The sequence below is a fragment of the Glandiceps talaboti genome, chromosome 21 (genome assembly GCF_964340395.1).
Source record: "Glandiceps talaboti chromosome 21, keGlaTala1.1, whole genome shotgun sequence".
In the NCBI taxonomy this organism is placed as follows: Eukaryota; Metazoa; Hemichordata; class Enteropneusta; family Spengelidae; genus Glandiceps; species Glandiceps talaboti.
In genome coordinates, this window is record NC_135569.1 from 11926744 (window position 1) to 11942445 (window position 15702).

Genomic DNA, 15702 nt, shown 5'->3' on the forward strand with positions numbered 1-15702 from the left:
TCAAAAATTAATATTAAATTCTGAATTCAGTTGATTTTTGTAGAACTGTTTCGTGTTTTGCACAACTGATAATTGCGTATTAGAAGTCATCTGACAAGTTGTGTGTCCGTAGGTTGACCGCAATAGGTCACGGATTATTGTGGTCTCAACCATGACTATCAGACCACCTATCCTTGGAATGCATTTACATTTCGAAATATGTACAATAGAAGTGAATTAATTAAACAGACAGACAGACAGACAGACAGACAGACAGACAGACAGACAGACAGACAGACAGACAGACACATACATACAGACAGACAGACAGATAGACAGATAGATAGATAGATAGATAGATAGATAGATAGATAGATAGATAGATAGATAGATAGATAGATAGACGGACGAGCGGGAGGGTAGACAGACTACAGACAGACAACGACGACGTAAAAGACTTAAATGTACATATCAGAGGTTAACCCTTCTAACTCAATATAAGTCCTGACTTAAATCTATCAGACTGCTATAGTCAACATCGCCGTATTTTATACAACGATAAGTGTTTGTAATATCCAGATGAATAAATCCAACGTAGACGAATAAAGTGATGACTAACACTCTGGGGACGTTTGGTTTCCTTTGTCTGGTACGAGGAGAACATCGTCACGGTATTGGATGCATTGTCATTTATGTAGGCGTGATATTAAAGTAATGAAAATATGATAATATTTATCTTTAAATGCTATACATCAGTAATAATCAATTCTTTGTAATTGATAAATAAGTCATTTTAATCTTTCTATCATCTTTGGCATGATAATAAAGAAAGGGATGTATGCCTGAAAGAACTGTCGGTAAACTTGTGACCTATCACACAGATGTGATCATGGTGTCGATCAAGGGCTAGAAAACACATCCCAAAGGGTGCACATATACTTGTTGTAACTAATTAGGGGCAGTACCCCGGGATGAATGTTAATGTTTGTGGTTAGACATTGGTTGTAGCTCTGTGGTGCAAATTGCAAGAGGAACGTCGGGGGAGTAGCTTGGATCATTATACTACCGTTTGGGTGCACCCCGTGGGTGAACATGGCTGATGACGTAGATGTCAACCTTTCCTAATAGCTTTATAATATTTGGTTTAACATCGTCGATATTGTTGGGGTAATTATTAGAGCTAATAACGTAGTCACCAATTAACATAGATGATAAGCGTAGCATATAGTTAATATTGTTAGATAATTAAGATGGATAGTGATGTCGTGATTAGCAAGGTTGATCACATGGGGCTAATATTTTACGCCGAGGTTACCATGGTGAATAATGCAGAGGTTAGCTATAGACAGTAATGGCCGTAAATGTCGTGAACTTTGCAAAACAGTCTTCGTTCAGTTTGCCACTAGCATATATATTTACATCAACAATGGATGCTTTGTTTCTGTAGAGTATTTGCTCAACTGTACACCGCAACCGCTCCGCACATATATCAAATTTCAACCGACGTTTCGTGCCATGTTGCCAATGACTTATTCAGCCTGTTATTTATCGTTGTGTTGATATTGCCATGGTTACAGCGTATAGGGTGCGATACGATTATGTTTTGTAGTTGGAATGAAACATTCATTTTACCATTTTCCGACCGAGGGAATTTGTAAGGAAAATAAACGAAAACAGGTCCTGGAAATAGGAATGGACCAAAGGGATCGAAAAAGGGCATTGACATTAAATGACGTCTCGAATTACAAGGGATCTCGAGTTATATAACGAATGATCATTGCGACTCTATTTAAGGGACTGGGCACAAATTACAGGGGGAGCGATGTTTTCAAGAAGTGTGGTGCTAAAAAAGTCTACCCCTTCCCTATGACCTTTAAAAACAATTACAGTCCCTCCTTCCTCTGTCATTAGAATACACGTGATGAAAAACACAATCCCCAAACACAATGCATTGAAAATGGTTACCCCTCAAAAAGTAGACATTCGCCCCTCTCCTTGTAATATGTGTACATACCCTAATTTCATCCTAGGTTAGGAAAACGAGAACAGAAATTAGAATTGATATTTAGAAAAAAGATAATGTCGAATATTTCGTTGAAATATTTACAGGTTTGTCTTTCGGAAAGGTAAATGAGATATGAAATGCATAAAAAAAATGAAATTATTAGACTCCACTGGGAGTTGTAAAAGATGAGATTGAAAAGGTTCAGGAAATTTGATACCAAGAGTATGTAAAACATGGAATGAAAAATGTATTTCATTCAGTCGCCCTTTCAGTTTTAAAGTTAGGGCAATTGATAATATAAATAATATATTCATGTTTTGTGGTTTCACGAAGGATGGGTTCTCCTAGAATGCAAACGATGATGTCATGATGTACATATTGCATATTACTGTTCACTGGTTTTGTTTCATACAACCGCACAGGAACCAATAAGAAACTGCATACAGTTTTTTGCTACATTTTGTCTCAATGAAATGAACTAACATGCTATCATGCAGACATCAAATGCAGACATTATGTTATTGGCGCCCGCATGTCTGCATCTAGTTGCGGTGCGTTTATATGGTTTATTCATTCAGACTGAATGTAGCTATACGTTGGGATCTCGCTATCTAGATTGTGCTGTTTCTTATTGGTTTCTACATGAGTGTTATGTATCAAACAGAGACACTGTGAATAGTATGATGGGGTTGCGTGGGCGGCGTTGTTCAGTACACTCACTAGTACAAGCTTAAGGAAACTAAGAAAAATAAGTGAAAATTGTGAACTACATAATGACAATCCTTCGTTTACATACTATTAGTTAAACTTGGAGATAGTATAGCTTCATGCTAGATGAATTGTATATAGGCCTATTACTTGTGCCATAGACCCTCCACCCTCAATAGACCCTCCATGCTTGTGTGTAGCAAATAGCAATCTAAAGATTATTATGTTGAAAAATAGCATTCTAAAGATTATTATCATGTTGAAAATGAATTGGTTATTGCAAAGTACAGTGTACATCTATTGACGTTGGAGAGAGCACCAGCATCTTTATATGGTACATCAAACTGTGATCTTGTTTTGGAAATTGTAGTTTACGAAAATAAAAAGAAGGGGTGATACAAAAGTACCCCTTCTATCTTTATAGATGTAGTCCTAACAGGAAGGTGAAGTTTCACTATAATGTTCAGTGCCTTTTATGTCTCAAGATCCAAAGTAAAACGCCATAGACGTACACAACTACACAACTCCCTCACATGTACTTTATGGTGTATGATTGTACAAGTGTCGCCATTCCGGATAAATTAGGAGTAAGCCACAATTAATGTCAATTTCAGTGATTTGACTTATACATTTTTGTTCCATCATGCATTGTATTTCTGTATGGAACAGGTCGTTCAACTCAAAGCATGGTACATAAGGGCATGATGAACACGTGAATGAACATGAGTTCTTGTGTCATGGTGCGGTGCGGTCAAACCATAGACACAATTTCCATGAACAAGACGGTCGTAGTAAAGCCCTTCAAGTTGTTTGTATCTCTATGTTGGTTTAACTCCACCTCTCCTATGACCACAAACCCACATCCCACCACCCCACCACCCCCACCCCACCACTACCACTAACACCTCCACCCTGATAACGACCCCACCATTACCACTAACACCCCCCCCCCCCCACCACCACCACCACCACCACCACCACAGTCCCTCTACCCTCTCTATATATAATACTAATAACTAAGTGTGGTCAAACCATAGATAAGCAATGGCCGATCACAGTAACGGCCATGCATGTATCAGATTTCCGTTTACCCCCCCCCCCCCCCCTCCACCCCCTCTACAATTCCTCTCACTATATGATAGAAGGACTGTGGTCAAACCATTGACAACATGTTCATGTTTAGAGTGAGGTCCCTGTATCTGACACCCCTCCCCTCAAAATAGAAAAAATCACCACTATGTATTTAGACCACTCTGACACCTTAACACGTCCCCGTGGAAAGAGTCACGTAATTAGAATTAACATTTGCTCCACCTTCACTTTCTCATATTACGTAGTCATATTGATTCCTATTCATATGCTAATTAACCCACTCTGACCATTCAACTATGGTTATGGTTACGCCATTGTGTTGTTTCTGGCCAGAAGTCAAAGTGCGAGTTGACACTTTTCAAGTCGTTACGTGGTCGAGCACGGAATATAGCAGTCATCTTTCATCCCCCGTCATACAAGGACAGAATTAACGTCTAAGGTAGGGTTACTTCTCTTGAAACTGTATTTCAAGATTTGACAGTTCTCGTACTAAAACTAGCAACAACCTGCAGAACAAAGCAAGAAGGAATAGAGAGGAACAAACAATTCGACTCTATTGTACCAGTGAGAGCGATTGAATTGAATGAGCCGACATTCCAGCCACTAGCATATATTGTTTGCGTTATGTTTTACCTACTGAGCAATTTATATAACATTAGCAGTACCACAAAATTATTGTTTAACTATGAACTATCCTATAAATTTAATCCTTGGTATTAAGAGAAAAAATGTCAGCAAAAAGGTATATTTTTGGTGTGCGTGCAGTTTGTTTGTAAAAGCAGTGCAGCAATGGCTGTTGGTAGGATTTACCGTCTGCAAACACCAATGATTGCATTCTCCTTGATTGGACAGTCTCATTGAAGTTCGTCACGAAGCAACCATCTTTGAAAACAAAAACAAACATTTCATACATTTAAGGAGGTCCATTTGTTCGAACAAATGGACCTCAGGGGTCGAACAGCTTGCTATTGTAGCACTCGCTTTATCTCCATGGTCTGACAGGGAACCTAAAACAGAGTTTTAACTTACTGTGCTGTCTTGCTAAACGAATAAGGATAGTCCTGACAACCGCTTTGTTTTGAATTCTCTACAAAAAGAATCAGGCAACGTTGTTATTTGCCATGAGATATTCTATTAAGTGGTGTACATTACAAGTGATTCAGACTTCGTTATTTTCATTTGCATATCATTTGCATATGACATTAAGTCACAATCACGCATTAATTGTATTTGGGAGGATTTTTACCCCTTTCCTCCCTCTCCCCCTCCAACTTCACCATACTAATACACTATTACTGAACTTGTACTATGGCAGAAAAAAAACTTATTGATAGTTTAACAAATTCACGAAGGCAACACGCATTCTCTCAAACCAGAGCTGATATTTCATCCGCAACACTGCTAAAGTGTCTTAGACGGTGCCGTAAAAAGGGGCTGTCGTTTACGACGATCGCAACACGCGCAGAAAGTCTTTGTGAAAAGTTAAGTGTTCATAGGTGTCCTTTTTACGGCTTTTGTTCTCCAACAACCCATTAGTGTGCCAGTGTATGTGTTTAAAGAAAGTGATAATTAATGGATTTGTGTAAATTTGTGGATCAATACTCTTGTTTCATTGTCCCGTCTCTTTTGTACACAATACAGATCAAATGTTTTAACAATAGTATGGTAACCGAGAAGGCTCATGATATCACAAATCAATTTTGATTTTTAAAAAGACAAAAAGAACACAGAAAGAAAAGAAGAAGAAAAAAAAAGAAGGAAAAACTTTATTTCATATCAATTTGCATTTTATGAAAGAGGAATTCAAGACACAATTTCAGGCGAAATTAATCTTAAAAAACGAAAACTGAGATGACTATGATTCTGTAACTCGGTCATTTTACTGAGGTTGTCGGCAGTTACTTGTTAACAAATCGTCAACAATGGTTCCAGTACATATTGCTTACGTAATGAGGAATTTATAAAATGGAAAACTTATTGTCACCATGAAATATCACAACTTGCCCTGTCATGGTATTGGAGACGATATGTCGTTGTTGTCTTAAAATAGTTAATTACTCAAATATTGTACCGGAATCGCCTTGTCTTCGCTTATAAGTAACCTTGGAATCCGATGTGGATTAGCTTCTGTAGAACTATACACTCGACAACAGTTTATTTAGATTTGAGAATTGAGTCCACCCCTTCTGAAACCCCAAACACTGCATGAGACATAAGCAGTAACACCCTTTTTGCCTTTTGTTGCTTTTGGACGCAATTCGTCACGGATTATTTAGGGTACAGAATGCATTCAATACCGATTCTAGAAGTAACGTTATATATTCTTGCAATGGCATAATCACACTATAATATAATGTCGCGTCGTTGTCATCCATATCTGTGATATTTTGAACATAAACTCATGCTTCAATTCAGCGTATCCATGGCAACTCCACTATCTGTGTGAGACATGCCTGTCGAGCCCCATATTCATCATCAATACATATATCACTTACTCAGTGTAAATGATTGACAACTAAGTCCTGAATACACCTTAATGTGAACTTTATTAATTGAATCAATTTCTCTTTGCTAATCGATAGATAACACCCATGTTTACATTGAAGATAGCAATTAGCAATCTCCTTGTGTATTTATCATTATCCGCATAGACTGACTAATAATCCCTTTTGTTACCAAAACTCAACTTTTTTTTTGGTTTTATGTTTATTCAAGAACATTAACATAGACTAAAATGATATAATTTAAATTGTATTGCAGAGCGTTTCACATGAATATGCATACAATGTATCTAACATGAAATTAAGGACATGTAAGCTTTATTTGCATAATAACGCCGAATCCCGGGCACCGAACATAAATAGATGTATATGGTATGGAGATGGCGCTAACAAAAGAGAACGCATGATTTAGATAGTGTACTTCTGTTCCAATGATATCCATGTCATCTAAAATGGCGGCCATCGGCTGAATGGAAAATCATTCTGATTCGTACTAACGTTTCCTGGTGTGAAATTGTCATTATCTCATATCATGTCATTTATGCATCTATTTAAATCGCTTACAGTGAAGCAATCTGTAGCAATTTTAGTAAAATATTTTGTTGAGCCTGAGGATGAAATGTAGCAATGTCAGTATAATTTTGTTGAAACGGATAATAAAATGTAGCAATGCCAGTAAGATTTTTGTTGAACAAGACGATACAATGTAGCAATGTTTGTAAGATTTTTGTTGCGCCTGAAGATTAAATGTAGCGATGTTATTGAGCGAGGTGACAGACTTTTTCAGATCGTATGATTTTATTGGAATGAAAAAAATCGGAATGGCATTGACGTGTGACATAGCTGCCATTTCATTGACAACACTGTATATTATGCACATTATTCATGTTATTTGAATACCAAGCTTTTATCTCAACATACCATTTTGCTTGCGATGTGTGATTACTTGTAATTGCATTGTAAGATTTGCAATCGGTGTGATTGATTATGTAACGTCTTCCTTATATGGCAATACGCGCTATATCTCGCAAACCATCGCATATGACCGTGACGAATGCTGATTAATTTCTCAAATTTTAATAAAATCATGGTATTCACTTTGATGGGCATTTTCACGCTCTAATTAAATGAAAATGATTTCAATTAACACGATTTACATGTCTCTATATCCAATCCAATCAAGTGATGAAAAAACAACAGTGGTCATGTATTATGGAAGAGGTATTCAGTAGTCCATAAAAATAGAACAACCCTAGGGCAACTTGCCACGCCTTATCATCAGTGCATACCCGATAAAACAAAGACTGCTACAGAGAGTTTCCACCGTTTTCAATCTGAGCTGGTGTTTAACAATAAACTACAAATAATTATCAACCATCTCTGTAAATTAACAGTTTTACAAAATTTGTGTTTATTTTTTTTTTATTAATCAAGACTAATTCTGACTATTGACTTCAAAATAATGTGTCGTTTGTAGACAAGTACTTGTAAATGCCATTGCCATTCCTAACCTATATCCCCAGGCGTCGACTCGGGCAAAAATAGCTGTGGAAAAATAAGCTACGGGATTTCGATACGCCTTCATCCACTCCAAACTTCACCCACTTAGGAGTGTTTGACAATAAACTTGGGATAGAGGGGGGAGACGTCCACGTGTCGAAACCCCATAGCGTATTTTCCACAGCTATGGCAAGAAAAACAGAACACTTCCATTTAACTCCTAACAAAAGAAATTTATTCAAGTTTACGTACAAAGCAGTGTCAGCACCTACACTTCAGCTAAAACAGTTATTATGTAACAATTCTGTTTAGTACTTTACTGACGAGCGATCAAATTGTAAGTCGAAATTTTACAGTGTCAAAATCTTCTTATTTTAATAGGTTTACAGTCAACTTCATTTGGTGGATAAAGAACAGACAGTTGAAATGGCGGTGAGTAAATTTTGATTTTAAAATTGGTAGTAATGCCATTATTTTTGCTTGTGTTTTTTTTCAGATGAAATCAAAATACCCTAGAATAGAATTTTTACTCGTGGCTACCATGCATACCTTACATGAAATTAATAATTAGGTTCTGCCAGCGGCAAAACAGACACTTCCCCTGTCCAGTGGAAACTGAATCCATTGAAAATATAATATTCAACTTAAGAAACGTTGAAATTGAGGAAACGACAACAGCACAGACGAAGAAGAAAACAAGAACAAATGTACAATGAAAGGACCCCTGAAATGATTCTCAGTGAATGTTCTGTATTTGCTTTTTAAAAGATTAACTAAAAAACACATCTGACGCTGTATACAATTGAATATGTATGTATGCATGTATGTATGTATGTATGTATGTATGTATGTATGTATGTATGTGTGTGTGTGTGTGTGTATGTATGTATGTATGTATGTATGTATGTATGTATGTATGTATGCATGTATGTATGCATGCATGTGTGTATGTGTGTAAGTATGTGTGTATGTATGTATGTACATTGTATGTATGTATGTATGTATGTATGCGTGCATGCCTGTCTGTCTGTCTGTCTGTCTGTCTGTCTGTCTGTCTGTCTGTCTGTCTGTTTGTTTGTCTCTCTGTTTTCATCGTTATACATGTTTCCCACTTACAGGTAACCGCAGCTCCAGGTGCAGGACAAACAGAAATGCAATGGATGCAAGCTGACCAAATACCCGGATGTCCTCCTGGCTTGGAGTACTTGGGTAAAATAGATCAGCTTTTAGTTCATCAGCAAATAGAACTACTTGAAGGTAAGGTGTTAATAATTGCTATGTTTTATGATATGGAGATACCTAACTATCTGACAATTCACCCACTGATAAACCGAGATACTCACCCACTAACAAGTGTACATAGTACCTACCTACCTGCCTACCTACCTACCTACCTACCGACCAACCAACCAACCAACCAGCCAACCAACCAACCAACCTACCTACAAACAGACAGACAGACAGACAGACAGACAGACAGACAGACGCATACATACAGACAGACTCGCACACACAGATATACAAATATATATATTTATGTGCACGTGTGCATATATACAGACAACTCGCATATATATATATGCAATATATATGGTGTGCGCGCATAATATATATGCACACGTGCACATAAATATATATATTTGTATATCTGTGTGTGCGATATATATGTATATATATAGGTGTTTTCTTCATTATTAACTTCTTTGTAAACGTTTACCCTAACAGCATTTACTGGGTGGGAGACATGTAATCGTTACAAGGTGAAGAATAGCGTCGGACAACAAGTCTATTTTGCCCATGAAGGTGAGTTGAGATGTCCTTCATGATAGACATGGTAGACTTTGTGTATTTTGTGACCAAAATGCTATCGAAAACGAGATTCACTTTATTTTACATTGTAGTCTTTATGAGGGCTTACGTAATACTTATATTAACACAGAACATAACACTGAATACATCACACTGTCAGACGATGATTAAAGTGTTTGGTGACAAACCAGGTGAAGAATACAGCAAAATTAATTGAAGCCGCTGTTTTAAGACGTAATGAAAATTTATTTTTTCTCACACTGTACAAATTACTTTGTGAGATATGCTGATAAGGTTTGTTAAATAAAAATAAGAAAGAACGGAGAGAGAGAGAGAGAGAGAGAGAGAGAGAGAGAGAGAGAGAGAGAGAGAGAGAGAGAGAGAGAGAGAGAGAGAGAGAGAGAGAGAGAGAGAGAGAGAGAGAGAGAGAGAGAGAGAGAGAGAGAGAGAGAGAGAATATATATGCTATACAGTGGTCCAGCTATCACCTCTTTTACACACTATGGTGTTGCCTTTCTTTCACTTAACAGAGTCTGATATGTGTATGCGTCAATGCTGTGGTCCAAATAGAGGTTTCGTCATGCACATCACCGATAATAACAACCAGGTAAGATTTATATTTCTAAATCTCTGATTTTACATTGTGTGAACGATCCACGGAGAGCAGTATCAGTGGCCAGCTCTGGTAGGGGTGTGCGGCCACAATACTGCTAAGGCCTAAAAAATTGCTTGGTTCCGATTACGCTCAATTTTAGAATAGGTGGGATAGTTTTTGATTATTTTTTGAGTGTCTAATTCAGGTAGTTATGTTTTCCGTTGTTTTCCATATGGTTTTTGTGTTATTACTTTCTTCTCATCAGATGTACGTACAGCCATTACAGATTGGAAGAACAGTTTTATATTGTCTTTTTAAGTTGATGACAGTTTTCGCATCCACTATTTCTCGCGAGACTTCACAATTTTCGAGACTTCATTATTTTTTTCTCGAATAATTAAAAAAAACTAGGATTGGCATTCAAAAACTAGGTGGGATCGGGTAACCGGAACCAAACAATTTTATTGTTGGGCCTTCTAGTAATAATTCTAATCATTTTCATCATTCAGATACAAATTTCTCGTGGTGTGAGGGTTTTCATAACTTGCCCATGGACTTGTGACAAGGCCCCTCAGGTCACTAGATATTATCAGGGAATAGTGTAATTACAATTTCATATTTGTTTTGAAATTGTAGGAAGTGATTCGTGTCACTAGGGAATTTAAATGCTGTGCAGGATGCTGTTGGTGTGCCAGCGCGGACTGCTGTGGATTCGAGGTCAAAGTTGAAGCCCCTATCGGTACAACTGTGGGATATGTCAGACAGTGGTAAGTTTGATTTAATTGAAAGTATGTATGTATGTGTGTATGTATGTATGTATGTATGTATGTATGTATGTATGTATGTATGTATGTATGTATGTATGTATGTATTGTATGTATGTATGTATGTATGTATGTATGTATGTATGTATGTATGTATGTATGTATGTAGATAGGTAGGTAGGTAGGTAGATAAGTAGGTGGGTAGGTAGGTATAGGTAGGTAGGTATGCATGCATGCATTCGTGTGTTTGTTTCTTTCTTTGTTTGCGCCCCCTCCCCGCTGTATCCTGTATTGTATAACTTTGTAACCATGAAACTATTTGTATTCAGGACGAGTGGATGGAAACCCCATTATGCAATTCAGGATGCTAATCATGAGAAAATATTGTCTATCTGGGGCCCATGCTGTATATGCCAGGGATTATGCTGTCAATGTGACGTCGACTTTAATGTAAGTTACGTTTTGTCAAACGCTCATCAGATAATAATTTTGAATGACAGTTGCCATGCCAGTAGTCTGGATCACAGGAGCATGCGCTGTTGATAAGTTCACCAGTAGAGGTCAACCCAAAGAGTTGCCTAGCGAGTGCGTATGTACGATAAGGCCTTCTATTCTCGTGCTTACGCACTCGCTTAGGCAACACTTCGGGTTCCCTCTAGTGGTAATCTTAGCAACAGCGCCAGCTTCTGTGGTATAGACTAGACTGCCATGCTAGTAAGTAAGTAAGTAAGTAAGTAAGTAAGTAAGTAAGTAAGTAAGTAAGTAAGTAAGTAAGTAAGTAAGTAAGTAAGTAAGTAAGTAAGTAAGTAAGTAAGTAATTTGTTTATTATAGTCACATGAGGTATCTAATTACATATCTTTAGTACAATCTCACAAGAAAGTGAATATGCAACCTCCCAACCCAATGGACTTATATGTTACTTTGAACATGAACTTCAAAAAAGTGCAGTGTTAAATAAATAGATGCAAAATAACAGGTCAAAGGTTAAATAAATAAATCATACATAACTAGATCTGTACAACCTGTCAAAAATGTTTCACCTTAAAAGAGCGCCCTCTATTGGCTAGACAATATTTTTCATTGCGTATACATGTCATTGATGATTAAATGTTATTCCCCAATGTTTTTCTTCCTTCAGTCAAGGAAAATACGAGTGACCTAAGGGGTCTTTTTTTACTACGAGTCGCTAGGCGGCGAGTAGTGACAACCCTTAGGTCACAAGTATTTTCCGAGTGAATGAAAAAAAAAACTATTAAAGAATAACGTAATTATATCTGGCCCAGTAATATCAAAGAAAAATTGGGGAAGGTGATAATAAGTTTGAACGTATATTTCGAACACATCAAGGTAGATATATAACAATTTGTATTGAATTTTGTTTTAGGTCTTTGGTTCTGATGACCAAACTCCAATTGGTAAGATAACCAAACAATGGGGTGGACTAGGAAGAGAGATGTTTACCGATGCTGACATGTTTGGAATTACCTGTAAGTTCATGAGACATAAAGGGGGCTCATATTAATTTTACAACATTGTAAAGTAGGAGAGAGAGAGAGAGAGAGAGAGAGAGAGAGAGAGAGAGAGAGAGAGAGAGAGAGAGAGAGAGAGAGAGAGAGAGAGAGAGAGAGAGAGAGAGAGAGAGAGAGAGACAGACAGACAGACAGACAGACAGACAGACAGACAGACAGACAGACAGACAGACAGACAGACAGACAGACAGACAGACAGACAGACAGACAGACAGACAGACAGACAGACAGACAGACAGACAGACAGACAGATGCAGAGCGAGATACACACACACCTACAGACAACTGAATAGATATGTAGGGGAGGAGAGAGACGAGGCTAGATTGAGACGTACAAACTGGCAGTCAGACAGACAGACAGACAGACAGATAGACAGACAGACGAGATACAGAGAGATGGAGAACAAGAGATGGGAGGAAGAGAAATGGATAGACAAACAGATAGACAGTAATTTGATTTGAGAGTTGGTTTAGGTAAATCGAAGTCGTTTTTTACGAGAGGATTTCCCCAACAGAAATATAAAGTGTCCAACAATAGTTACCTTGCTCAACAATTGAGTGACTATCTTTTGATTTATTTCTCTCTAGTTCCAATGGATCTCGATGTAAAAGTGAAGGCAACTTTATTGGCAGCTTGTTTCCTGGTTGTGAGTATTCTTTGCCACGCAATAGTGTGTGGAGTATCTTGCAGTCTATGCTTGAATATACAACAAGAAAAAACAAACAAACAAACAAACAAACAAACAACAACAAAAAAAAACATGGCGACGACGACGACGACAACAACAACAACAAAAATGTGTTGTTTTGGCAAGAGGCATACCCATATACAATACATGCACTTTAAGAAAACCACAATATCAATTCCTTTGCTTGCTAAGCATGTAGATATTTTGCAAACAGGCCTAGAGTCGGGATATAGTTCAATCCGTGACAAGTTACGTCCATGCCTTTACAAAATCTATAACAGCACGCAACGTCACAGGCATACAAGTGTTACAATACAGTTCAATCCGTGACACATTGCGTCCACCACTTAACAATATTACACTAACAATTCTACATGAAATCTTTTCAAAGCACCTTGTTGTTTTTGTCAACATGCCTACAAGTGTTGGGACACAGTTGAATATGTGACCAATTGCGTCCACCACTTAACAATTTTACTATAACAATTCTACACCAGTTCCTTCCAATTTGAGGCACCTTGTTGTTTTGGCAAAATGCATTCAAGTGCAGGGACACAGTTCAATCCATGGTGAATTATGTCCATCCACTTACACTGCTACAACAACACCCCAACGTACTACTGTATTTTGGCAACATGCGTCCATGACATGTTGCGTCCATTCCTTTAAATACTATGAAACATCATAAGCTGTGACCTTTAATGCCATACCTTTTTATACCCATATCATTTCTTTTTTCTTTTTTTACAGGACTTCATGTTCTTCGAGGAGAGCAACAACAACAATAACTAAAATGAGTTCTTAGCAAATGTTGAAAACTGCAAAATAAAAATCACGATTATATGATTTACCTAATTGACCACAATTATATATTTCCTATTTTGTCATGCACTATAGTTGATGATAATGTTTTTTTGTTATAAGCATTATAAGGCCCCCAAAAAAGAGAATTGTTTCTGGTCAGAACATTTTGTCTACAGTGGTGCGATGATGCGAATTTTTCTGTTCAATTCTCAACAAGCCTGTCTCTCAATCTACTATTTATGGCTAATTACGATCCTTTTTATTTAGCATTTTAAAATACATGTGTATGTTGGGCAGATGTCATTTGCTTGTTTATGATTGGCACTGCTGTTGTCTTTAGTAGGGAGGATTATTTTTGTGTTTCCTCCTCAGACTGCGTGAGCTGGACAAACATTAAAAAAAAAGATCGACGCCATGGTATTTAAGTGATGCGCACGCTGACCAGAAACAATTCATTTTTTTGTCTAATGTAATGTGGTGAGCATTGATGTTTAGTACACATGTGTCTTGAAGAAGACCACAATTTCACAAATTTAAATGCTAGGACTGTGATTGAAAACTAGTTTCCAGCAAATTGTTTGTGAAAGCCATTCTTAGCGCATTGTTGATACATTATGATTGTTCTAGTATTCAATAGGGAACTTGCAAACCCGCCATCTTGAATATCCTAAATGTTGCATCATGGGAAGTATGATGACAAATATGAATCAATCAAGTATTGTAAACAATCTTGTTGCATTGTTTGTAAACACAAATAATAGTCATGGTCACCATGACCATTGACAGTAGGAGGTTTATTTTATCGATAGCTCCGAATGAAGTATTACGATAACTACAGATAATCCTATAGTCATTTACATCTGAGCATGCTCAGTCTGGATTCCAAGGTCTGGAAGCAAGTTCCCTATTCCAAAAGAGATGTGCAAAAATTTATACAAGAAAACAAGCCTTTTGATTGAATAACTTGGTGCAAAATGTACACAATTTTCACGCTCTGTGCAACCTCTGTCTTGTGTAGCACTGTTTTTCAAGAAATGGTTTATTCATTTTTTTTTTCATTTTTCTGGCTTTGTTATAGTTGTCCCATTTATATTGAGTTATGAAACGGTTATATTAATACAACTTCAAGTAAAACGATATTGATAATTTTGGTACATACATACATACATACATACATACATACATACACACACACACACACATACATACATACATACATACATACATACATACATACATACATACATACATACATACATACATACATATTTTATTTCATTCATACATACACATGATATTCTATTCAGCATATTCTATATCTATTATTCTATATCGGATAAAGAGATTGTAGAACACACGGCTGTCCATTTTTTAGCGATGGCACTTTTCAGAAGAGAGCATATCTTTCATCTAAAGCTGTGTATTTCTAGTAAAGTATTCGAATTGCAGTGTAAAAGATAATTCACCCAACAATTGAATTTATGTGTGTCAGCTAATTTGATAAAGATGGAGAAATCATATTAATGCTTAACTTTGAAAGAACCTCGAAGGTTACATATGAAGTTTAGTAGTTATAAAAAGTGTCAAGAATGCACAACTAATTATAATATTCCTGTTTCACATGGAAAACGTTCTCCAATAAACCAGCATATGGATACATTGGGGGAATAATTAACAGACATTATGTTTAGAACATGTAGGTATATTTCCTATTGATAAATTGTGC

General features: G+C 36.9%; 1 protein-coding gene across 1 annotated transcript; it reads left to right on the plus strand.

The window, feature by feature from the left end:
- The first annotated feature begins 4117 nt into the window (after window positions 1-4117).
- Window positions 4118-14033, plus strand: LOC144451842 (phospholipid scramblase 2-like). The gene is made up of 10 exons (XM_078142747.1): window positions 4118-4223; window positions 8167-8217; window positions 8904-9042; window positions 9511-9588; window positions 10125-10201; window positions 10826-10956; window positions 11283-11403; window positions 12339-12441; window positions 13072-13130; window positions 13923-14033. The coding sequence occupies exons 2-10, from the start codon at window positions 8212-8214 to the stop codon at window positions 13962-13964; spliced, it is 756 nt and encodes a 251-aa protein (XP_077998873.1). The 5' UTR covers window positions 4118-4223; window positions 8167-8211; the 3' UTR covers window positions 13965-14033.
- Window positions 14034-15702: the final 1669 nt, after the last annotated feature.

What these genes read in the sequence shown, in the direction of transcription:
- LOC144451842 (XM_078142747.1), top strand. An exon ending in TCACCGATAATAACAACCAG is followed by an intron (nt 10,202 to 10,825) that starts GTAAGATTTATA and finishes TTGAAATTGTAG; the next exon opens with GAAGTGATTCGTGTCACTAG. An exon ending in AATGTGACGTCGACTTTAAT is followed by an intron (nt 11,404 to 12,338) that starts GTAAGTTACGTT and finishes ATTTTGTTTTAG; the next exon opens with GTCTTTGGTTCTGATGACCA.